General features: G+C 35.7%; 1 protein-coding gene across 1 annotated transcript; it reads right to left on the reverse strand.

The window, feature by feature from the left end:
• Positions 1-269: 269 nt before the first annotated feature.
• LOC145234699 (uncharacterized) lies at positions 270-16,187 on the reverse strand. Its single transcript, XM_080099426.1, has 17 exons — positions 15,967-16,187; positions 12,394-12,458; positions 9,274-9,400; positions 8,774-8,834; positions 8,245-8,337; positions 7,652-7,795; positions 7,210-7,295; positions 6,982-7,149; positions 6,411-6,640; positions 5,512-5,652; positions 5,048-5,162; positions 4,438-4,586; positions 3,750-3,895; positions 3,166-3,308; positions 2,349-2,480; positions 1,766-1,914; positions 270-1,186 (listed from the first exon to the last, which is right to left on the reverse strand). The coding sequence occupies exons 1-17, from the start codon at positions 16,133-16,135 to the stop codon at positions 1,010-1,012; spliced, it is 2,295 nt and encodes a 764-aa protein (XP_079955552.1). The 5' UTR covers positions 16,136-16,187; the 3' UTR covers positions 270-1,009.
• Positions 16,188-26,961: the final 10,774 nt, after the last annotated feature.

The raw sequence follows: 26,961 nt of genomic DNA on the forward strand, positions 1-26,961 counted from the left end.
GTGGTGGGATTCGGCCGGTTCGCAACAATTCTATAGAACCGCCTCACTAAATTTTATGAGATCAGCGAAACGGTTAGAATTACTGGTTACTGTCAATGGACTTTTTGTAACAGAACCGGCTGAAAAATAGGACTTTTGTGATAGAACCGGCTGACAAAAAAATGAATCCTACCACTGGTTAAGGCCTACAAGTTACTTAAACTGTTTCAGCTATTTCAAACAGTCGTCCAACGTTTAGGAATTTCACAAATGTTGCGATAAATAAAATCTTACGGTTTATGAATAAATTTATTTGCAACAAAACCACAACAGACAACATAAGAGCACAGCACATAACATTTCATTGTAACAATCTCACAAAGCTGAAACAAAAACGCGTAAAATAACAAAAATGTGCAGCATCAAGTTTTACGAATGATTCGTTTTTTAAGTTTTCAACAGTCGGTATTTCATCCACAATGAAAAATATGTTAGATTTTTAATGATGCAATTAATTACAAAGAATAAAGAAAATCATGTAAATCATATGAATCATGTATGAAAAACATTCCGGGCAGCACCTTGCGCAGCATGTACATGGAATAAATTACGAACAGCGGTAAAGGCTATGGCTGAGGCATATTGCACATAATAACAGCAAAAAAAAACGCAAAAAGCACCAGAGCTTTGAAAAAAGTTTTGCCAGCAAAAAGCGTTAAGTCAAATAATCCAGTGCGATTTTTTCCAATTTTGAAACCAAACAAATTTTGAAAATCTTTGAAAAGAGCTGGCGCGCAAGCTATGCAGCAGAAATTTAATTGATTGGAATGTGTTCAAAATTTGTAATTACATTTTTCAGTTTGCCAGCCACAGTAGCACAAATACAAGGGATTAATATAATGTGCAGAAAATCTCAAACTTAATAAGCTTTATTCTGGTAAAAGAACGTCCATCTACGTCACAGTGCTTGTTACGTCACAACGAAAACAAGAAACGTCATCAGTTGGTTAGCGAAAGAACCTTTGTTTTCTCACAAGCAATCGTTGACCGAAGCGATTTTTTCGCGAACCCAACCCTCGTATGACGTCATACGCGCGTAGATGCCCACGTGACCTGGCTCTCCACACCGGAAGCCGAATGACGTCACTCCAGCGAGATAACTGCTTCCGTCGCTTCGCATACAACTCAGAGGACCGCCCGAGTCACCCTAAGGAATAAAACGATTGCTGTAAACTTTTTTTTTCCTTATTCAAATAGAATCATAAACAGATGTTTAAAGAATAATAAACAATAGTTGACCAAAGACTTATTCGTCTTAAACTTACACTAACTGTGAATGAACAGACTAAGTTTGAGGTCATGCAAGTGACCAGTTGTCACATAAACAAAATCAGTCGTGCTTGAAATTTAATCAGGCAAAACACAATAAAAAATAAATTCATTTGGGGACAAATTTAATGTTAACGGCTACTGCGAGTCAATCAGCGGTTTTTTTCTTTTCGTCAATTTTGTGACAGAAATATTTTACTGTTGATTTCTTACAGAAATTTAACCAATATGCATCATTACATTTTCATTTTTTAGCAAACTAGAAAGTATGTTGTCAGGTAAGCTGCAGTCAACGAACCAAAAATTTGGTAAGAACCTAAAATTGTTAAGAGTTTATGTGCATTTTCAAAACTTTACGGAAGGCTATGGTTAAGAGGCTCAGTCCTAAACAGTCAGGTTACTGACTGTAAACGAGCTTATTGAGAATTAAAAGTTGTGAAGGACAAGTTGAACTCACATGACATGTGTCCGTTTCGGCTTTAACCGGGTCACCAGCGCACAAATGGTGATTTTCCTCCAAAATCGTGTAGTTGGTGCCGAGTTTACGACAAGTGCTGTAAGCTAACACTGGAACCTTTGCTTCGAGAAGTTTCTGGCCGACAGGAGCTGTGAAAAATGCAAAATAATGTTGCCTAAACATTGGTTTGTGGTTGGTAAAAAAACAGAGAAGTTATTAAAACAATTCTTTTGTATTAAAACCAAAAAAAAAATTGTTTGGTAATTGAGAATAAATCACAAAAAAATTTGTCAAGGTATAAAAACACAGAATAAACTATATTACATTTGGTAATTCAAAATAGAGTTTACCATTTTTTTGAAAAATTTTAATGCAAAGAAAGAGTGTATTTTAAAAGCGTATTTTTTCTATTTAATTAGAATCTATTTACGCGTTTACCAAAACACAAAACTCTTGTATGGGTCGAAGTTTAAGACGCGTGAAAAAATGTGTTAAAGTTCACTTGAAAACCAGAGACTGTGACCTTTCAAAGTGACGAGATTTCACCAGCAAATACAAGCACACATTACACAACAAGCCTTACCTTGCAACGCATCCCAGCCCGTAATAAAACAACGCTCTCCTGGTCTTGGGTCTCTTCCTCCTGGCATACACGTGGGCATGACGTCAGGACCCGATTCCACAGGCCAACGAAGCTTCACCAACGCCACGTCAGCTGTTAAGGGAAATTAAAAAAAGGGTGAATGAAGTCCCGGAAAGACTCCTGTCGTGGGTTCGAATCCCACCGCAGGTTAGATTTTCTAGTCTGTGCCTTGCCATATGGGAATGCTTGGGAAACCAGCTGATTTGGCATAACGCCTTTAATAGGCCTGGCGTGCTATGGTTTGTAAATTAAAATAATGATAACAGTGTCATTTTAGGCGAAATAAAAACACCAAAGTTTTAACACTAACTGCCATGTATTTTTTGTAAATGTGTCTCCATATTTATATACTGTGCTTAGTATTTTAATAATCACGAGTCACCAGAGATTCAGAACGAGAAATGGATACAAGAGTCGCGTAATAAGCTGAAACTTTGACAAGCCTGAAGTCATCCACCGTTTTTTATGTTTAGAGTAGACATATAAGCTTATATGTATATTTCAAGTAATAGGCATCTTTAGTATCTTATTTAAATAGAACACTATACACGGATCTGTTGGTAAGTTAAATGACTTAATAAAAAGCGACATGCTTTATTTTTCAAATGTTTCGGCAAATGGTCATACGACCATCATCAGTAACAATACAGCATGTCGCTTTTTACGTCTATTTGGGCTGGCATTTTCACGATTAAACTTATTTAAATATAATCTTAATATCGGTGTATTTTATTGACAATTTTTTTTGCATTCTTACCTTTAGGAACAGTGATAAACGAGTAATTCGGATGAACAAATATGCGAGACAGAAAATACGGAGTCCCTTCCTGATGTAAATGATTCATCCCGAATACAACCCTCCATTTATCACCTGGGTTGTCCCGATTCACTCGGTAATATCTGCATGAAAATCGTAACTACATAACAATGCCACAAAATGTAATCCAAAACTCTACGGTACAAAAACCGTGGACCTAGGCCGAACAGAATCAACTGGTAAACACAATTTTCTTACAAAGTGTATTTTCCACCAAAGGATTTCCGCATGTCATTTTCTTATTTAAATAAAAAAAATAAAAAAATAAAAAACTAACGAAATCACACTATTAAATGCTAGATAAAACTTGGTAATGCAAAGTGACTTGAAAAAAAATAACATTTTTGCAAGAATTGTCGTTAGACAATCGCTCCTTGCCAATACAAAAAAGAAACATTTTAGTTTGTTTTTACGTCATATATACGTCACAATATCCCAAACATGCTATCTTAAGCAAATGCTCTTGAAGCACCTATGATTTATTTTTGCAACAAAACTTTTTTTTAATTAAAAGTCAAACTTACGAATCTTCACTGCAATGTCCAGCTGTAATGAACCAGTAGGGGGCGATGAGTGCTGCCCCACAAAGATGCTTCCATCCGCACGAACCCCCATCACAGTCGTAATGTTGTAAACTTCCGTGCCAAGGCCATCCGTATGCTTTAGATTGCTGAAATCAAGTAAGTAGTCATTTAACCTTTACGGTGGTGAACAAAACTAAAGTTAGAAAATACTAGAGAGATCGCTGTTTTTAATGATCGGTGCTCGGCCGAGTAGTTGCACAAACTGACCCGAGCATTTAATTTGCATATTCATGCCCTGCTAACGTACAAAACTAGTGTTCGAAAGAATATCCAAGAACACAATGTTTTTATCTATATGTAACTGCGTTAGATGGTTGAAAATGCGTGCTTCTGGTGCCTGTGCAGCTTAATACACTGCTGGTGATGTGAGGGACCTTGGAAAGCTACAAAACTAGCGTGAAATTGAGAATGTTTGTGACGTTACAATGCATTGACGTGAGATACTCGGTGTTCGACCAACCAGGACATTTGCATATTTAACCAACTGGTGTGGTGCCAGACAAAAAAAACTCATTGTTCTACATACTATTTTACATCGTTATACATCGAAAACAGCGATGCACGGTACCGAGTACTCCGGTTCTGGCTCGGCTGGGCCCATCCCTATTACCCTACATACTATACATACCTGGCCGCCAATAATCTTTTTAGTTGTTTGGTCGCCGGTACTTAACGAATTTCTTCTTCCACATTGAGTTGTTTCGAGTACATGAGGTCGAGTCGCGTTACACGGGCCCGGAGAACATACCTCTGACTCCGAAGTGGGTCCTTCGCAACCTAATAAAACGAAACTAGGTTAATGACCGACGTATTTGTCTGGAAATCGGATAAACCCCAAATTCAGACAAATCTGGGTAATCGCATAAGAATTGTGATTTCCAACATGAGCCATTTCTAAAAAAATAGTCCGGCTAATCGAATAGTCCGGGTAATTGCATACAAAAACTTGTCACATAGTTACAATTTATGCAAAAGCATCGAGCCAATAACCGATATGCTGCAGACAGTGCACACTGTTTCGATCTATAAGGTCTCATCAGTGCAGCTGGTGACGAGAGATCGGCCGTATTGGCTAGTATAGACATCCAACGGCACTCCAGTTTGTTGGGAGTAACAGGCCTTACCTACTCTGTGCGATGCCACAGTTACAATTTACTTGTTAAATTAGTACCATAAGTAGACAGTAGAAGTTTAAATTATTCGATAGAAGCTTCCTTATTACACAAGATCTGGCCTACCTGGTACACCGGGAGATCCCCTTCTACACGCCCTTATTCTTTCCCGAACTCCAGTTTCACCACAAGTGACACTACAGCATGAGAATGCAGCCCATTCCTCCCACTCTGGACAGCGCTGTAAACAACATAGAAATAACATAAATAATATGATTTCTATAATCTGAAAAATACAAATACAAAAAATACATGTTAAGAAGTTTCTAAATTGAAAAGCTTGGGTCAAAAATAAAATTACCAGAAAGTTTTTGCACATTTAGTAAATATATTTGGCCGCAAAAGCATTAGCAATCGATATTTTATAAAAACAAAAATATTTGTCATAGAATAAATACTATTTTTAAATTTAGAAAAGCGTTTCTTAATCATAAATTATTCACACTGTGGGCTACCACACACACAATAAACACAAAAATACTTATTTTCGGCCTAAGAAATCGTATTGCTAATGCAAAAATTCTACTAACATTTAAGTTACAGCTTTTTTTCTCTACGTCACGTCCAATGCATTTCGAGGCGTAACATCTACGACGTTTCGTCATTTTTCCTCCACCACAAGTCTTCGAACACGATGAAAATTTCGACCATTCGCCCCAATTCTGGCATTTCTGCAAACGATAGCAATTGTTGTAAATATAAAACAGACAGCTCGAAGGCGGACTCATTGTGAGCAGAACGCATTTCAGGCGTTGCCCGCCCACCGAGGATAAAATTGAAACTTCATCCAACAAACAATCATCCAATGTCAAACTTGGCAAGAAAAAAAAAAGATTTACCGACGAATCCGGTTAATCGCATTACCTATTTGCCAACTGGAGTATGCGATTAAGCGAACGATGTTCTTAACAAAATGATTCAGATTTAATGATGAAAATAACGACCCAAACAGACGTAAAAAACGACATGCTTTATAGCAGTGGTCGGCAACCGCCGGTCCGCGGCCCGGTACCGGTCCGCGAGGAGTTCGTTACCGGGCCGTATAATTTTTCAGGTTAAATGTTATAAAACATTTTGCCCATGTATCCCGGGGATGATAAACTAACTTAAGCGTTTTTATTGCTAAATATTTGTAGTTTTTTAAAGACCGGTCCGCGATAAAATTTAGTTTCAAAACCGGTCCGCACTGCAAAAAAGGTTGCCGACCCCTGCTTTATAGTTCAAACGTTTCGGCAAATGCTCATGCCATCATTAGTGATCGCTTTTTACGTCTATTTGGACCGTTATTTTCATGATTAAACTTATGAATAGATCCGTATGTAGTGTTCCATGGTTGAGATTTGTAATCGCTATTTATTTAACCGGGCCATGATGCAACTGCCCAGATTCGTCTACAAAATTTGTATTGCTACAAATATTGTTCGCTCACATTGCCCGAAGTTAGACGACACGGTATTTGTTCTTTGCTGGCACCGGAACAGTTTGTGTAATTTTGTATCATCAAGGTTTTGTTGGTGCAAATCCGCGTCCTGGTGCGGTTTCCAAACTTGCCCTTACATTTTCCTTTACAAGAACTAAACCTGGACCAACTGCTCCAGCAGGGCGGAGCATAACATTTCCGATAGTCCAGTTTTTCCCCCACACAAGTAGATCTTGTTCCTGTTGAAATTAGATGTGTTTTGTTTTAAAGGGAACAAAGTCCAATAAGCAATATAACGGCCCAGATATAGACGTAAAAAGCGACATGCTTTTATGTTGAAAGGTTTCGGCAAATGCTCATGTCATCTTTAGTGATATAAAGGGTCACATCAGTTACACCCGTTTATAACTACTTGAGTCACATAAAAGATGGATAAAAAGTTTTTTTTTTAAATTGACTTCAATTATTAGTCTTTCACCGAATTGAGGCAGATTTTTTTACACAGCAGCGTAGAAAAGGCAAACAGCTTGTAACAAAATAGTCACAAACACATAGAATTTTTATTATGTATCCAAATTACCTTCTGGTTGCAGACAAAATCTAATCGCATAGCTGCTTCCTAATCCACATGTCGAGCTGCACGGAGACCAGGGTTGCCAGTTTGTCCATCTAGCAGAGCAGTTTTTTTCACACACACTCCCTTGAACAGATCTTTCTTCGCCTGCCTCGCAAAGTCGAACATCAACCACTACAATTTGAATCATGTGTTAACGATGCTGTGCGGATTTTTTGTCATATTTTAAGGTACCTTCGCGGCTCTCTTCAAGCTGGATCGTGGGGAGAATCTTTAGAATAGGAGTTCCACTGGTCGAGTCGATACCAAGATAAACAGACCTAAAGAAAAGCATGAGATATAAATACACGGGTCAGAAACAACATTTATCCTAACTATATAGACGACTAAAGGCGAGTCCCGGAATAACTCCTGTTGTGGGTTCGAATCCCACCGCAGGATAGATTTTTCTAGCCTACGCCTTGCCATATGCCATATGGGAATGCTTGGTGACCAGCTGATTCGATATAACGCCTTTGCAGTCCTGGCGTGCTAAAACGACCCAAATAGCCGTAAAATGCGACATGCTTTTTGTTCAAACGTTTCGGCATATGCTCATGCCATCATCAGTGATATGAGGTTCAAGATTTCAAATTTATATAGTCACAAATATTAAACATTTAACGCTTGAACATACCTGACAAAGCAGTCCCTTGATCTGTACCGTATTCCAGTGCCACACAAAGTAGAACAAGCACCCCAAGAATGCCAAGTACTCCAAGTTGGGCAGGTCTTGAGCAGTAGACAGATTCGCTGCTCTCGAATGTGGCCGGTGCATGGTCTGAAAGTCAAGTCATATTTATTTGCATTGTCACTTCATCACCATTAAAGTTGGCTTTGTTGTTTTATAAACAGCAAGAACAGCCGGAAAATAAACTTTTGTGTATCAAGCTAAGTGTCCTTTTACACTACACTAGTGGTTCCCAACTTGGGGAATTTTAAACTTGAGGGAGGAATTAACATTAATTTTTACATGTGCTTTGTAAGTTGACACTTTAGCTCTGGGAATATATCCTGTGAAGTTGATATTTTAATAGATCTTTGTATGGTTTAGCAATTACTATGTAGGATACTAGGAAAGAATGAAAATGTTTTATGTCGTTAAGGGAGGAATTCGTCGATAAAGGTTTGGAACCACTCAAGGCGACCGTATCAAAGATACAAGAATAAACGCGATAAAAATAGGATAAAAGCACAGGAGATTAAAATAGGTGTAAAATGAAGGCGTACTTATCGTCTGTTCGCAAACACAGTCTGTCTCGATGCTGCATTCCTTGACCACAAGAGGCGCTACACCTGCTCCACGGCGCCCAATTTGCCCACCTGTAAATATAAGCAAGGTTTGTAGGCAATCGTTGTGAGTAGGCTTACGTGTTGCCAAAACTTTCTATGTTTCATGACACAGTGAAATCAAGTTCTCATAATATATTGTGGCTTAAAATAACCATGGCAAACTTACAAGGTATAAAGAATATATAGGTCTCCAATTAACCAGTTGCTTTATGAAGGGTGCTAAGATATTTTTAACTTTTTACCTCCGTTTTCTTCTTAACGTGCGCAAAAAAAAAATGAAAATAAACGTACTTTTGCGCAACCAGTAACCAATCGTTATAAGTAACACATCGTGTCATATAAATTAGGTTTTTCGTTATTTTAGAGCGCATCTGGCTAGCCTCCTAGGCGCACAGTTTGAGAAGCACTGATTTAGACGTTAATTTAGAAATATGTGCTTAACACGCAGGTATATTTTCGTGCTTACCTTGTGGTATCAGGAACAGTGGCGACGGTGCAAGGTAGACACAGGCGGAATTGATAGAGCGCTAAAAATAACAACAACGTCCATCACGTACAGTGTGCAAATGACAACGGGCAAGAACTTTTAAGCCAAAAATAAATGTAATCCCAAGTAAAATCAACCCCAAAACTTTTCACGCTAAATGACTCACATCAGGGCTAATGTCAAAAAATGCGATAAGAAAATTGTATAGTGATTAAAATAACAGCCCAAAAAGGCGTAAAAAGCGACATGCCTTTTTGGATTGGACAAACGTTTCGACAATGTCCATGCCATCATCAGTAACAATACAGCATGACGCTTTTTACGTCTATTTGGACTGCTATTTCCATCATTAAACTTATCAACAGATCCGTATACAGTGTTTTAAAATGGTTTAATTTAGGACAACAAATAATAAACTGTTCAAACTACCCCATTTTAAAGGCTAATTAGGAGAAATGAAACATTTTTTGTTCACTTACGTTCAAGGCAGGTGGTGTGATGGCTACCACCAACACAAGTACGATTTCTGTATTGAAATCCAGATACATTGCATATTATGGAGCTGCAAGAAGTCCAAGTTACCCAAGGTGAAAGGGACAGTGTAGTCTGAAATGTTTAATACAACAGTTCTTAATTTTACTTGCTTCAATCAAACTTGTATATAATGGCTGACAAAAGTAAAATCGATAATTGTAATTGACTTAAAAAAATTCATTTGTAACTAATTGTTGTAATAAATACAGGCATTAATTAACATGAAACTATTTTATATTAACTGTATTTGCAAGGCATTAGAAGTTTTAGTTTGTCACAAATAGACCTAAACAGTCTATTAAACACAATATCTTGTATTCATTTGCTTGCTGCTGTGAACCCAACTAATTTTCAAGAACATTTGACAAACGCTGGCTTAATAAAAATATTATAAAGCCTGAGATATTATCGTCAAAGTGAGCATCTGTTTTATATTCACCAACACAAGGTTTTACCTAAAAGTCCTTAAAACACGCGACTTAAAAAGGTTTCAGAGAATATCAAATCTACCAACTGGCGTTGATATGTTTATGTGAGGCCAAGCAATTGTTTGTCGATGATGTCGACACAAAAACGTTTGTGACGTAACTTTTAATGCGTGTTTTGAAATCAGGTGATTATCAGGCGATGTTGAGGTCAACCTGCAGTGGTTTATCAGGAAGTTGTGGTTAATATGATTTGTATTGGATACCGGCTTGGACATATTTTACGTTTTTTGAGGTTTAACTCTCGTAAAAGTATGACATAAATTGGTTAAAACTTTCGTATTAACTAAGCGTTTATTTTGAAAAAATACACTAAAGTTACATATTACTTAGATAAGTGTACGTGTCTTTTAAAATCAGTGAACGCCTTGACATTAAAGTTTTCAGTCTGTTTTTTTTTTATACGACAGTTGTTTCCATCTCTCATACTAAGTGTCTATGGTGACCCTTAAAAATGTACAATTAGACTTTTTGACAAAAACACTCTTACCAATTGCGTTTTCAATTTATTCTAAAAAAAACAATTGGTAAAATTGTTTATGTCAAAAAGTAAAAGTCGTTCCTTTAGTAAAATCCCTAAGGTTGCTCCAAAATTCGTTAAGGAAAACTATTTTTAGAAAATGAAATATAACTTACACAATGGCTCCCTGTTTCAACTGGGTATGGTCAAAAGTTGTTGGAATGTGATCACAAAAATATCGGATTCATGTCAAAATCCGAATTTAATTAATCGCTAACGGAGGTGGTCATTAATTGTGGTGGGTTATGGTGATCAGACTATTTGACACATTGCCGCGTTAATGTAAACTACCTGTTTTCAAAGTAGAATTTCTTGTTATTGTACAACATAGCGACCCAGTTCCAAGTTAGTGTGAATGTTTTTTGCACATATCGCCCCACAAGAAGTTATGTTTAAAAAGTTTATTGTCTTATGTGTGCTATTTTTGTTGTATTTAAAAATTGTAGAAAAAAAGACTTTTTACCCTAAAAAATATATATATTTTTTCATTTTGGGAAAAGATTTTTTGAGAAAAGCAAGCAGTGTAAAAAGCTGTAAATTGCAATTTGTGTAGTTGCTTGAAACATTACAAAAACGCTTACCGTTAATTAGTTTGAAATAAAAGGGCACCGAACAAGACTTCAGCCAAAATATTTCTTATCTGTTAGGGCGTTGCCGTAAAGATTGTTGGTTAAACAGACATAGTTTGTTGCGAAAATGAAGCGAGTCATGTTCAAGGAAGGGCAATTTGCGCGGCGGTTTAAGTTTGTAAACTGTTCGAATATGTACTCTAAACATTGTTTGTTAACAATAAGGACGTCATTTTAGTCGATTATCGTGTCCATATTGTCACCCTTCTACGTTTTTCAAAAAGAGATTTTTTCCACAATGTTTCAAATTGATATACTGTATTGCGTTTTAGATTATATAACAAGTAGATTAATAATCCGGTTCCGTTTTTCTCGTAATTCAACATTATCATATTATTTTCTCCGAATCTCAATGCCCAGTGAAACGAAGATATACGCTGACACACCAGCAACAAACAAGTCGAAAAGCCGCATTGTTGGAATTTCAAGTCGCTGTAGCGAAAAATATTTTTTGTCCATTTTAATCAACGCATCAAGTTCAAAATGGCTGACCTAAAGCCTTAATTACGTCCGTTAATTTTTGCTTCAGTCTAAAACCTAATCCGAAATTTCGGAAAGCCCATAAAAACAGAACACGCCGCGGTACATTGATGTCAATATTTGTGTACGAAAAGTTCAAGGTTGCGGTTACCGGCGTTGAGTTGTTTAATGAACCAGGTGCACAATATGTTGTTGATATTAAAATTTCCGTTTCTTGTCAACTGTACTTTAAAAGTCAAACAAAAATGATTTATTAACAAATTCAAAAAAGCACAAATATTAAGCTATTTTTAGTTTCTTTATGAGTCAACGATAATCCAATCATAATTGACGTTCGCAACTTTATGTAAGAAGTCGTTGTTTCAAGTCACTTTCAGATGACATTTTAAAATCGAAATAGATATTCTTCGTTTGAGGTCTACCCAGTTCAGACAGTTGTGGATGAAGATGAGTTTAGTGGTCTCAAAACTGAATTAACCATTTGCCCAAGGCAGCGGGAATGTACGGATTTATATATAAAGAAGGGTGCGGCAGTATTATGGACGGATTGTGGATTTGTCAAGAAAACTTTCGAGTAAAAATACTCGTTTTTTTCAATAGGTTGGTTTCGCATATTTTCGTTGCAGCTGTTGTCTACGGATGCATTTAAAACCTAAACATGATTTTTTGTTTCTAATTTGCATGTGCGTTTAAATCATTTCATTGTCCTAAACAGGATTTAATTTTGTGCAACGTTTTGCCCTTAAACAATTATTTAGTGATCAAAGAATAAATGCTCACAGTTTTCGTTTGTAAAAAAAATTGACACGTTTGAAAATTTATACACATATCAGATGAGCGCATCAAGATAAATCAGTTGCTTTTATGGTTGAGTATTTATTTACGGACCAATATGGCCAGTTAAGTTTCTGAAAAATGGAACAAGGTGAAAAAATGTCTTATTTTTCTTACCACTGAGCGCAGTCGGCGAATGTTTCGTCGTGAAATTGATTTGACTTCGAAGGGCACATTCACGTCTGCAAAAAACAAACAATGATATTGAATAGTGTTTGAAATAATGAACGCAAATGTTTTCAATCAAAACTATTTGAATAAAAACTGTTCAGTTTTTTTTCGGTTGGTAAAAGAACACACAGAGACACAATCAAAAATCAATATGTAACTTTCAATGTGGCTATAGGTTGCGCGAAAAATATGTTTTTGAAAAATGCAACTAGTATTTAATGGCGCAACATAAAAAGGTTGGAAAACACTGTTTTAAATCATGTCAAATGTAATCTTGTTTGAAAACGTCTGCGGTCGTATCAATGAAAGCTGTTTTTTTTTCATGATATAAATTCTAAAATAATAGTTTACATGAACCCAACGACACCGTAAAACAGACGAATCAATATAACGTTGATTTGCAACACGAACAATAACGCATCGCAAAAAATGGCAGAAATAAACTAAAACCTAAAGTACTTGCCAGACTGACACGTGCGTCCTAATAAACTTTTCGAGTGGCCAACCTTCAAGTGTTATGCGGTTTTTCAATGTATAATTATCCGACGGTATATTGTCATGTTTTACCAACAAGCACGAGCGCAGTTAGCATTTATATCAGTGGTCTATCACGACTGATTGCCGCCAACAATCTAGATATTGCCGCAAAATATAATCATTGACATAATTACAAGATATGGTGCAATTAGTGTGACCATAATTTCAAACTTTTCAAAACGTTTATTGATTTGATAATTGTTTTTGTGGCAAGTTTTGTTGGTTTAAATAGTTCAAAGGTGTTAATCAATGCTCATGAATCATACTTTTCAAGAGTCAGTTGAAGCACTATGAACGAAAGCCGAGATAAATGCACTTGCTTGTTCAAAGCTTCATTTGTGCTCGCAGTTTAAAGAAAAACTAAAAAACTGACAACACTATTTTTATGGTAAATTTGGTTGCAGCGAACAAATGTGCAAGTTTTTTTTTGCATGTGGTTTGTAAATAGACACTTCAGCTCTGGGAATATAACCTGTGAAGTTGATAAAATACCGAATTTTAAATGACCTTTGTGTGTTTAGCATCCATTATGTAGTCTTTTGAGGAATGGATTTTTTTGAACTTTTAAGGGAGGAATTCGTCGATAAAGGTTGGAAACCACTGCGCTAAAACCAAAATAGAAGTGTATTAAACTCCTTCACACATCATCAAATTTGGTAGGTGCCGTATTTTATGACGTTTTAAACTCATCTGTTTCCACCAATTACATTTTGTGGTGACTTAAGCGTTGCCGTAAAAGTAAAATCGGACGCGTTTTTCGCCGAGTTGTAAATAACTGTTGACGTGTTCAACGTCATACGTGCGTAAACATTTAATCATAATTATACGTAATTAAAAGTGAAAATGTCATATCAGACTACAGGAATCAGTGAGACTTCACCGACGCTGATAGCTTGCCGCTCTTTTTGTGTAATTTTAGATCGATCTACGTTTACATCACATAGTAAAACAAACAATTTACTGCAAGGCTCTTTTTGCTTTAATAGCTGATTAATGTCATAACTGATTACACTTTACTTTGTTGTGTTTTATTGCTTTTATTCATCTTTTATTATGTTTTATCCTGTGGTTCTGTAGGAGCTAAAGATGCCAGTTTGGCGAAATATGGACTTATTCCAAGTGAATTGATTGACTCTGTTGCATGGAAATCATTTTCCATTTTCAGTTAATTATTGTGACGATGCACGAATTAAAAAGGTTTTCGAGAGGTTATTTTATAAGTCATATAGCAAACAACATAGGTGTTCTTAACAGCGAAAGATTGAATCGAAATGGATCCGCCAAAAATGTGACAAAAACCACCAAGCAAATTTTTGCAAAACAACAAACCATATTTCGTGACTCATAACGAGCAGACGAATCCAGCCCACAAATATTGCAAGTTGTATTTTTTTGGCTCTGATGCATCACCGAAGGATTTGATCAAGGCGTCTGAACCACTTTTATTCTTATCCTAGGACATTGAAATCTCTATGTATATCCGAGATTTCTATGTTTTGCGGCAAAGAGTGTGAAAATAAAGTGGAGCAGTGCGCCTAGAAGTGTTTCTGTCGGTTTTGTGGTGAGATTTTGACAGATTTGCCTCTTACTTAAACATGTTTTTGTGAACGCTATCTAACTACGGCGTATGTATTTCGAAACGAACACTTGGAATCAATTTGTTTTGAAGCTCAAAAGTTGTCTTGAAACTATATGCGGTTAAATTCTCGGAAAACAAATATTAAGTGATTTCCAAAATCTATTTTTCAAACCGGAAAATTTTTGACAGTTTCTTTTTCTCGAGTTTATACCTTTCAGTTTAAACTGAGAAATTGTTTCGATTACAAGGTTGCCGATTTTGCTATTTCGTAAGATGGGCGATAAGGATCACATTCCTTTACTGAAAGTGATAATTTAAGTCAAAAGTTAGGCTTATTTACCAATTGAGGCCCGTTTCGAACGGTAGTGAAGCAATGGATGTTTCGACAAATTTATGAAACAAAATGTTTTAGTATTTGGTTAAGAACATTTCTAGTATAAGTTTTTTAAATGATGTCACTAAAAGTCCAAAAACGCTTTTTAATTTGCTTCAAAATTCAATATAAGTTCTTACAATTTTTATATATTTCTGTCCGTCCATAATTGTGCACAAATTGTACGAAGAAATTGAAAAGCGCTCAAAGGTTACAGACGCAAACGAGGTTAAGAATTACCACCGAGCTAGACTATAATGTCTTTTTAAATCCTACAGATTCGCAATCGACATATCGGACATGCAAAAACGCTGTTTACAAAGTCGTTATGTCGAAACAGCGATAACTTTATCAGGGGCTCAATTTCATGGTCAATCAAATTCAAACTAGAATGAACCGCGACACTGTGATAAGTTTTCCGGGCGAAACGAAACGCTCCCGAGAAAGAAAAGAGAGCAACGATAAATAAATATTGCGGGCCATGACTTGACTTTATGCTTCTTCTGCTGACTTTGACTAATCAGAATTCGTTTCATAAGAAGCCGCAAATACAGAGAAGTTGAGAAACAACAAATTTAATTTCGATATATTTACATGTCACGAAAGTAAACAGTTAAAAGAAAGTTGAAACAACATTATGGTTGTTTCATAGCTGGCACAAATTTGGTAAACATGTATTTAAATCAGATCTAGTTTATTGGATCTATATATTCAATTGAAACTGTTCTAAATAGCGTTGGTCTCAAAACTTTGTGTAAAGGCCCTGAAAATATATTGGGCTGCGTAAAGTTGAAACTATTTTTTTATTTTACTGCATTGTTTTATTATTTGCAAATAGGCCCACAAATAACTTTTTTGTGCTGGCGTAAAGTCATACAAAGTACTCACTTTTTTAAAATTACAAGGGCAAGTACAGAACCAGTATTTTGCACAACCTTACACTAGTTAGTCGATAACTTGATTAAATATACAACATTGTGGACGAAACATTGTTTATTGTATTTAAGTTCGAATAATATTTTCCACTTACTTGTTTGCGATTCTCTTTTTATTCTTTCTTCCAAGTTCAAGTTAATGCTTGACGACAAATCCCGAAGCCCCGAGTTGTCCAATGCGGCCGAGTTGGTCTGGTCAAGAATCGTCATCAGAAAAATACTGGCGCACCACAAACCGAAATTGACCTTCTTTATTGCAACCATTTTTCGTTTTTGTGAGTTTTAACCCGATTCTACAATTCTGCGAACAAATGTGTTGATTTTACTGAAAATACAATCAAAACAAGAAAATACAATCATCATAACAAACTTTTTATATTTGTACAAAAAGTTCTTTAATGTTGTTATCTTGAATAATACTTCAAACAGTTGCAGGAAAAGTTGAAAAAAACGAAAGTTTGTCGCTGCAACATACTTTTGAAACAGCAAACTTTCAAAGTTAAAAATCTAGTTTGTTTGTTAAGTAATACTTAAGAAACAACGTAAGTCGGCAAAAAACAACTTCAAAATTCTATCACAGACACAATCCGAGCACAAAGTTCTGAAGGATTTATAAAAACGAAAATGAAGCAAGAACTAAACGTATCACTTTTCAAAACTAAACCGAAGATAATTTTTCGCAAGAAAATGTAAAAACCTTCTTACATGTTACATTGCAACCCTTATTTTGTCGCTATGCTTTTCTTTCACCGAGCCAAAGAAACAAACTCAACTTAATCAGTGTTGCCCAAATGCGCTGCATCAAGCCAGTCACCTTCAGGTTATCTGACAACTCAGCTCGCCGTCTTGCGCCTTTTATCTACTCGACGTTACGAAGGATTTTCATTACCGTTCTCGGGCGCAGGTTTGAAAGCACAGACGTGGAAAATATATTTAACAAAATCAAAATCTCCGCTCGCGTGCCGATTCCCACCGCTTAAAACGCCCGCACGTACCGCATACGCGCTAATGTTTATTTTGAAATTTCGAGATTACACACGTCGAGTCTGGTTGATTCGAATCTCTAGGGTCAAGTAAATGCGATGCACGTTAAGAAAATACCTGCCGGCCACTGAAAACGCAGATAGTTATGGATTTAAATGTTCAAATAAGCATTACTTATTACAAAGGCGCAGTGGTATGTTCAAAAAGCTTCACAATTATTTTTGCAAAAGTGTAATTAATTACTGTAATAATGAATATAGCTCGAAAACGCTGATTGTTTTATAAATTAAATCAAAAAATGAAAACATTAATTTCTAAAAAGTATAGTTTTCAGGTTCTATGTAAAGCTAAAGAAAAAATGTACACGTAAATAACAACCATGGCCTGATTGAATGCAAGATTATCAAGAATTTGTTTTGAGTCTTATTATTAAAACAACACTTACAAAGTGCAAACCGAATTAGGATTGTTTCTAGACAAAATCAGGCCAAGAATGCGATGCAAACAATGTACATTGAGCTACTGGGATAAGCTTCACATATTTTCGGAGATCACGAAATAACTTCGACCCGCTTTTCTTGCGGTGGTTTAAGCTCGCGCGCACAATTATTGCGTCATTGTTTGCTGCGTTCTTAAAAAAAATCCGAAGTGCTTTGATAGCTTTGCAATATAACGTTACAACGTCAAACTTCACCACTTGCGACAGCAGTTGTAATGCCAAACATGCCTTCACCATTTTGTTAAACAGAGGCTGTTGTTTTTTTATTAGTGAGGACTTTTACAGCGTTTGACATTCGTTTAATTTTACAAAACGATTTTTGATTTGATTTTCTTCGTACCTAGCATATAAATTTCGTAATCTTTCAAAAAACTTTATTCCAAAAATTTTTTTTTTAATTTGTTTTAATAAAACTTTTGCGAAAAAATTTCAAATCATTGCTTTTTGGAAAGCAACTCAAAATAAAAATCACAGTTGTTTTTATCACAAATAAATATGGGTCTTACCTCATAGCATAGTTTCTTCGACTGTTGCCTTCTGTCAGGTGAAACAAACGCACACCATTCGATACCCAAATTTACTTTATCTGCAAAATAAGTAGGCCATGTTCAGTTGACTACTAAAGTGTTTTAAACCAAATAAACAAACCAGCGAATACGGTCAATTATTTGCAACGATGAGACGTTAATAGTATGTATTCTTTACAGCTAGATTTTCATACGAGGGTTCAATGCTTTTATTCGTAAAAAAAATATTGTGAATTTTGACCCCAACTCACTGGAAAGTGCAAATAGGATTTAATTTATTTTTTAATTTCCGCATTGCAAAAATTGCAGTTACAACAGAAAATTAAAATCACCCAGCTCGTCGCTTGGTGGATAAAAACTAGTGATGCACCGAACCCGCCTAAAAAGGTTCGGGCCGAAACGGAATATTCGGGGCCGAATCAAGCCGAACCTAAAATCCCCGTTTATATGAATGTTTTCAACTGAACCTTGTGTCGTTGATACGAGTGAAGTAAATTATGACAAATAAAAATCACTTTCACAATGCGGAAGCGCTACTAAAATTGTAATATTTGATTACCCGACTATAATAAACCTTATGTTTGCAGATTTAACTACATGAAAAAAGTAAGTCATTCGTCCTTAAGATTGTTATATATTTCTGCATGGAGTTGCATGTGCCTTAAGACAGTGGTTCTCAACCTTTTAAGTTTGTGGACCGGTAAACTTTCAAAACAAATTTTGCGGACGTAATCACGACAAAAATATGCAATTCAAAAGAACTATGAAAAATTCAATTCAATGAGGTGTTTGCTGCTGTCTGTTTGATATTATACGCGTTAAACGCGGTTCTAATGAAGTTTTTGCAAGGCGAAGTAGAGCGTTGACTTCCACACGATTTCTATGCCTTCAACATCTTGCATTTTGCAGTTGAGGTATAAAATTTTAATATATTTGGCGGACCGGCAGGATAGTTGATGCGGACCGGCGGTTGAGAACCACTGCCTTAAGATACATTGACGTACGATGAGTCACGAGGCCAAGTAAACAACAGAAAAACTTCATCAAAAGTCGCCTAATACGCGATGACGCACGAAACCGAATCAACTTGCCAAGAAAAAGTACCTGCGGTTCAGCTGACAGTGTGAATGTAATGCAAAAAATTAAATGAAACGAAATTAATTCTTTTGCAGCAACTGACCATGCTTTAATAGTGAAATATATTTACTTTAAATAAGAAAGGTAATACTGTACAGGTTTTAAATGTTTTTAAACTTGTTGAATATAAGATGTAGAAATCGTTACAACAATGACAATATATCAGGGAATGATTCCCAGAAGTAATTTACTTAAAAATTACGCGTAATTAATAATATGTTGCGTCACTAACCTATAATGTCTTAGATCTATTTTTTTCATTTTAGATTTTCCTGGGTTGAAGAAATGCCGCTTTTCTGTTTAGAGGAAGTTTTATTTAGGCAGCAAATTTAAATATAAAAATGTGAACATGATATTTTCGTGTTTAGTCCTTGATGAGCCTGATTTAACAATGATTAAAATTATTTTTGTGCAAAAGATTTGCATAATGTTTACGTATTATTTATGTTGGTACTTAAAGAGATGAAAAAACGGGAGGGGCCGGAGGGCTACGTTTTGTTGCTAAAAAATCAGGCACAAGTTTCATTTTTTTTTAATTTTGATTGTGTTTTTATGGTCATCAGTTGGTCAAAAACTACATTTTTATGCAAATAATTTACACTTTTTAATGTGTGAAAGCAAAACAATCGGCAAAACAGTATGAATGTTTTTTTTGATATTTATTTGGACAACTTAAAAGATAAATTAATTCAAGTGTTTTTGGTTGAAAAATTTTACTGTCGGCCAAGTCTGCCATTTTGTTGTGTAACATTAACACAATAACGAGCAAGATAAAAAAAATAAGCAGCCGACTAATAGGAGATTACACACAGGTTTTGCCAAACAAGATAAGCATTATAAGTTTACTGGCATGCCAAGATTAATCACAAAAAGGGCGTTGTCGTTAAGTTTTGACGTTTTAATGGTTTGGGTCGAGGTAATCTTTCTGTTTGTGGTGTTACCGCCCGAGCGAACTTCAAATCCCAGGAATTTTCCAATCTCCATTTTCAAGGAGAAGCGATTTAAAATTCTCGGCAACATTATTAGTTAAAGGTTATCAAAAGGTTTATCTTGAATTAAAGGACAAAATCAGCGAGCATGTAATATTGCTAATGAATAAATTAGCATATTTTTTCTGCCGAAACGATTCGGTCATTCGTAATATTGTCCCAAAATTACGTTGCAACCAAGTAACAGAAATTTGAAAAACAATAATTGAAGGCTGTGAGCAGGATTAAATTTTACACCTGCTGTTACAGAACAATAAACACAACAATAAGACAAATAATATACAAAGAGCTGCAGCAATCAGAGTCAGTTAAATTTTTTAAACAGAAAAATTAATTCGCCTATTTCGAAGGCGTCGTCAGTTTTATTCAATTAAAACATTGAGATTATCAAAAGAATAAGAAATTGGTCAAGACTTTTTTTTATGATAAATTTATAGAATCCATTAACACAGCGAAATACGCCTCACAGACAATAATTATTTAAAGTGAATGGACGTTCCTTCATCAATGTGCAGGTATAATAGGTAAAGTAGAACAGGTAAAATTTATCAATGATGGGTCAAACACAATTAACGTTATCATTTGACCGTGGTCTGAACTTTTATGTTACAAGTTGTATTCACGTTGTTGCTACCACCAAACACGCTTACATTGAATTAACAACTACCAGTAAAATTCGAAAGTAAATCAGCCACAACGGCCATGATCTGTTTAGAAATCAATTAAGAGTTGTTATCGCTCGCTACCACTAGAAAAGGCATTGAAATAGTTTAGCGAACCACACTGCAAAACTAAAACGTATTCGCGAAAACACACAACCTTTAATCAAGATAGTAAAGCCGAATCCAATTTTGGTTTAAAAGCTTTGGATACGAATATGGCGTTGGGTAAAGCCTTGCACAATGTGGCAACAGTTTTGAATGTCAAATTTCTCAAATTTGCACCTTTTACGCAAAATATTTATTATATTAACCAGTGGAGCCCAATTAAATAAGCACAACAAGTTTACTTACTCTGTAAACCAGTGGTTCTCACACTTTTTTGTTGCGACGCCTCAGGAAAAGTTTTCTGGACTTGCGACGCACCAGCAAATAAAGATTAATGAGAAAATTTATTATTAAAGTTGTGTTTATTGATACAATCACAAAAATCCACGCAACGGAAATATTCTGCGACGCCCTTGGAAAATTGAAATGACGCACCAGGGCGTCGCGACGCACAGTTTGAGAACTACTGGTGTTGCAACGCCACCAAATCTCTTGGTTTTGCCCACAAACTGCTTAAAGCGAAAAGTGAATTTAAGTTGCTGAAACTAATAACACTAAACAGTTTTGCCCATCCGCGTTGGCATTCACTAAAGCGTTTCAAATTTGCATTTAAATTGCTTGCTGATAATCGCAAAATTTGATATCGGGCCTTAAAGACAAGTTTACATCTGCAGCTAAAAATATTAAATTGCCTTGTTCGGTTATTCAATATTGTGTACTAGTTACTGTCGGTTGATTATAGGCATCGAACAAAACAGTTAAAAAAGATAAAAATGACACAACCATATATTCAGGGTTGCCATACCGTCCTTATTTTGAAGGGATATGTCTTAGAAAAGTTCATTGTCCTTATTTCTAAGAAATGTCCTTATTTTTGACTTAAGTCCTTATTTTGTCTTATTTTCAACAATTAGTAGTCAATTCTCTGCTTTAAGTAAAAGTAATCCAAGACCTGAGGTGTTGTAAGATGTACGAAGTATTTTCTACGAACAAGGAGTTGCTGGAACAGCTTGTTTTTGGCAAAAATATTGCAAATATTATGTCATGTCTCGTATATATGCAAAGATTTGTTCAAAAACATTTGTTTCTCTTCGTTAAAATAATTTATTTTCAGTTGTCCTTATTTTTGGTTTCAAGTCGATGGCAACCCTGCATATATTTCATGCGTAAAGTTTTACCGATACAGAGTGCTATGTTGCTTACAGATACCGATGGTGCCGTTAAGGCGATATATATCGATATATATGAGATATATATATCAAAATCATAAGGACGAACGACTAAATGTTGTTCATGAACTTAAATCAATTCCAGGTTTTACTATTAGATCGATAACAATTACCTTGAACAAGCGTTTATTCGTTAAACAGTTATTGCCTATTAGTTGAACAATTACCCTGACGAACCTTAATAAGACGTTGAAATGTCGGTTAAAAAAAATTGCGAAAATAGCATTATTTGGTTTACAATTTGACACATGTTATTAGAAAAACTGGTAAAGTTATCATTTTACTCGTCAATTATTTGACAAAGAACAAAGCATTATTAAGGCCACAAGTATTTCTTTGCTAATTGATGAACATTGACCTTCATGGGCTGCGTTTTTAGGGCGCTTAACATTTGATTTCCGGAAAAACGCGTCAGTCGACTTTTCTACGAATCGCGGTCCGTATCACGTAGACTTCTGATCTGTAAAATGTCCGCCCAAATCAACGCCCTGTTGATGCGACGGGACAGCGATAAATAATTCGGAGAAAACGCAGCAAAACGACGTAGATTGTTTGTCGTTGGTGACAACCCAAGGTCGGCAAATTATTTCGCACTCTGCACTCGTTCAGGTCGCATTTTTGTGCGGATTAGTGTCAGTCACATGAACCGGCTGAATAAGAGGGTTAAAATGTTACCGGTGTGTCAAGATCAATGTTATCTCTCTTGGCGAACTTTACACATAGAAAACTCACCCAAAAATTGGAAAACATGACTTGAACATGAAGCCAACCAGTAAGCCTTTATGTAACAAGCACACAATATGATTTTGGAAATTATTTTTTTACAACTAAATTAAAATGAAATTTGGCAAACAACTTGATCTGTGTAGCAACTGATAGTTACTGATTTTTTAAAAGCAGCGCTGTCCAAATAAAAGCCGACACTTTCATGCAAATAATTAGTCAACAAAAGTCGTAAACGTAAACTGTATGGTTCTTAGACCAGTCGTTCCAAAACTGTGCGTCGGGACGCCCTGGTGCGTCATTTCAATTTTCCAAGGGCGTCGCAGAATAGTTCTGTTTCGTGGCTTTTTGTTGTTGTATCAATAAACACAACTTTAATCAGAGGTTTCCTCGTTTACTTTTATTTGCTGGTGCGTCGCAAGTCCAGAAAACTTTTCTAGGGGCGTCGCAACAAAAAAAGTTTGAGAACCACTGTCTTAGACAATGCTTACGCATGGATCTAATCATAATTCTTGCAATGAGTATACGCGCCAAAGTGTTTAAAAGAGATTTAACTTTACTAACCACACGATTACACGAGGCACATTTTACCATATTAACGTTCAAACAAGGGGATTTTCTCTCTATCCTTGCGAATCCAAAATTTCTTTCCGACATTTTTTTTAGTTGACCCCAAATAAATTTCGGTTTACCGACTCGGCTTTAAATACTGCATGTTTGCTGACGAATCAAACCTCAAACATTGATATTGCGTAACAAAACCAACGTCCAACCCAATGTGTATTGTGCACACTCAAAATGAACTTTTCAATTTTCAAATCAATCTTACCAACGATGATATCATTTTTAAACTTAATTGAACCCTGATGGAATTTGAGATCACAAACCACCTGTTGGGAATTTATTTACCCATTAGATAGAATGCGAACGTTAATCATCCGCAAGACGAGCTCAAATGCGTTTAGTGTGTTGATTGCGGTCAACCCAACTCCCAGAAAATCGAATGTCAAATGGTCACCGACTCAAGATTTAGGCATCAAAGTGCCAAGTGTATGCGCTGTAATGTTTACTGATAAAAGCCCGACTTAATCCATGTGGTATTTCACAGCCAAGAGTGCAGAGGCCTCTTTTTTGCGCAGATAAATCGGGAGTCGGAATTGCCTTGTTTTGGGGCTTGGATTGTTAGTTACGGTGAATAATTAATGGTGTTTCAAAAACAGTAATAATAAACGGTAGGATTTTTTTAAAAGTCTTTTTAAAATCCTCTGTTTTGGTAAATATTTTACGCCCTAACAAAATACAGACAATCAAATACACGTAACAGTAGAGCACCAAGTTCAGACATTTTATTGTCATTTGAAAATGTTAAAAGTTGATGTTTTCAGCCAATATATGGCTTTGGGATTATGGTGTTTTTGAAACCCTGTTTTCTTTGGCATTTTGCGATTAATTAAGTTTGTTGAGGGGGATTTGATCTACAAATGTGTGTCATTCTCCCAATCGAGAAAAAAAAACTCTTATGAAAACGGAATGACTTAAAAACGCGCAAAAACTTGAACTACTGGTGAACCCGATAAACAAGATAATTTCCTGTTGTTGAGGTCGACGCCCTTAGATAAAAAGTTGGGTTAAATGTCGGGCAAGTCTGGTGATAATGAAAAGATATATTTGCCATAAGTTGCCGTTTCATCATTTAATCTTCAGCATCAAGGCGATATGATCAACCCATAAGAGATAACACCCACGCAATGAACTTACGCCGGTTCAACAGGTTTGAAGGTTAAGAAAAATATTTTGACAGAAGGTGTTTTTCTGTGGGTAAGACACACATAATAGCAAGAAAAAAAAATAGAAAAATATTTTCACAGAATAATAGCAATTGTTGAAATATAAAAAATCATTTGAAATTTCTTTTTTCAAAACGATTTTTCTTTTTTTCTTTTTCAAAATGTCTTTTTAAAAATTAAAACTGAAAATCCGACATAAATCTGATCAAAAATCGTCGAAAAACAGTCCATTTAAAGTCGATTTTGTTTTATGAAGACGAAATTATTTATAATTATTGGTAAATTTAAACTGTTGGCCACATCTGCCTTAGAGCTTTTTTTACACTAAATAGTTAAAGAGCATTGGTTTAAAATATTTGTGTGCAGTTGCGAGAATTAAAATGTCGCCCATTTTGACATCAAAATCCCATAAAACTCGTTAAAAACGTTGGTCTATTTTAATACAACAAAGGACTGAATTGTACACCAGAAATGCAGGCAATTGGACTTTGCATTCGAAGGTGCACGCGAGTTTCAACTCGGTAAAGTTTCTTGTTCAATTAGTTATGGCGGTTTTAGTTTCACCCTAATCAGATCGCTGCAATGTTGAATTATACAACAAGTGCATATTATATATGCTCATAAGTTTGTTGTGTAACTAAATTCAAAAATGCACGATTGCAAAGAATAAAAACACACAGTATGACTATAAACAACAAATTAAACGTCACAAAGTTAAATGTATTTGCCAAAATGTGGTTCAACGTGAGCGATTAGCGTTTCTGCTCACCATGAAACGTGTATTCAACACGTTTAAATTTTGAAACAAACGGATCTATTGGTTTCATTTGATAAGCGAATACACGCATATCTTGACTACGAAAAGATTATAGATGATATCGGGGGCCGGAAAGACTAGTAGCGCAAGAAAATGTTTTCTGGCAAAACAGCATTTTCGAAGACTTTAAAAGGAAAGAACGAATAGTTTTTAGTTTATGATGACATTAGTGCAGATTTTTGTTCAACAAAACCTCGAGTTTAATTTAACAAAAAATGTTTAAAAAAGGTTTGAGTGATTTTGGAGTACCATAAACCACTTCACTCGCATCAACAACACAAGATTTAGTTGAAAACATCCATAGGAATGGGGACTTTAGGTTCGGCCTGATTCAGCTGAATTTATTCGGCCTCGTGGCCGAATATTCGGTTTCGGCCCGAACCTTTTGAGACGGGTTCGGTGCATCGCTAGTAAAAATAACGACCCCCAAAGAGACGCAAAAAGCGACATACTTTATATTTCAAACGTTTCGGCAAATGCTCATGGCATCATCAGCGATATGAAGGCCACATCAGTTACACCCGTTTATACACATAACTTTTCATGTTTTGCTACCTACTTTTTAGCAGCAGCTAGAACCCAAAAAATGCGTGATCACCTGGTAAGGTATTTACAGGCCTAACATCGCCACACACAACGAACAAAGTCGTAGTAGCGAACTGGTAACAAACACTTTCGAAATCTCCATAAAAATTCGGCGCTTTACCTTAGTAAAATACACAGGTGCTTTGTATAGGCGTGGTTATGCCGCAAAATTGCATAACAATTTCAGCAAACTTGTTTATTGAAAGCAAAAAAGCAATCCACGAAACTTTATAATCCATCCTACGACCGGATTAACCTTTTTAAAACATGCAGTTACGCACACAATTCAAGTTTTAAAGAAACGCCGCATTTTTGTTGCTGGATCTTAACAGGGTGTGCCTGTTTATGCTGGTAGAAGTTTTTTTTGTGGTGAGTAGTAAAAAAAGGGTGAAAAGTGCAAAAACTCAAAGAAGCACCATTTCATAAAAAAATCGAGAAAAAAATACTCATTTTTATCATAAAAATGTAGTTTTAGTGGAGATTAGCGCGAAAAAAAAAAAAAAGTTGATTAAAATGTTTTCAAAGAAATAGAACTTTTTTTGCAACAAATAATCTTAAATGGTGAATAATCGGCTAAGCACACTCCAACTTTATAGAGTAAAAAGGTACTGCAAATCATGAGCACAAAATCCAGTGGTAATTGAAAAATAACTTGTTGAAGCAAGTAGTTAATATTGTACCTGTTTTAGTTGTTTCTCCAATTTTTTCTTTTTCTTTGAATGAAGGCATGTTACACTGCACTGTATACAAAGTAAATCCCAGTAACTATTTTAAGGTTGTTTATCCTAAAATAAACATCAAGCAGTTCAAGAAACGCTAACAACGATCCTTGTTGTACATCAACTGCAGGACCACTTCCGTATCTAGCCTAATTAACGAATCTCTTTACGTTTTGCATGTTTCCAAAACAAGAACACACCTTCACCACAACGCAGCCTCACTAATGATTTTATTCTCCACACAAGTAATGTACAAGCAAGCGCATATTTTTCTGAAATAAAGATACCAACCATTCTTAACTGGCTGCACAAGACAGAAGCATTCTA

This window comes from Phallusia mammillata, chromosome 6 (assembly GCF_965637545.1).
Source record: "Phallusia mammillata chromosome 6, kaPhaMamm4.hap1.1, whole genome shotgun sequence".
Lineage (NCBI taxonomy): Eukaryota > Metazoa > Chordata > Ascidiacea > Phlebobranchia > Ascidiidae > Phallusia > Phallusia mammillata.

What these genes read in the sequence shown, in the direction of transcription:
- LOC145234699 (XM_080099426.1), bottom strand. Translation starts at nt 16,135, where the DNA reads ATGGTTGCAATAAAGAAGGTCAATTTCGGTTTGTGGTGCGCCAGTATT. An exon ending in ACTGTTCCTGATACCACAAG is followed by an intron (nt 8,338 to 8,773) that starts GTAAGCACGAAA and finishes TTATATTTACAG; the next exon opens with GTGGGCAAATTGGGCGCCGT. An exon ending in AAAAGATTATTGGCGGCCAG is followed by an intron (nt 3,896 to 4,437) that starts GTATGTATAGTA and finishes ACTTGATTTCAG; the next exon opens with CAATCTAAAGCATACGGATG.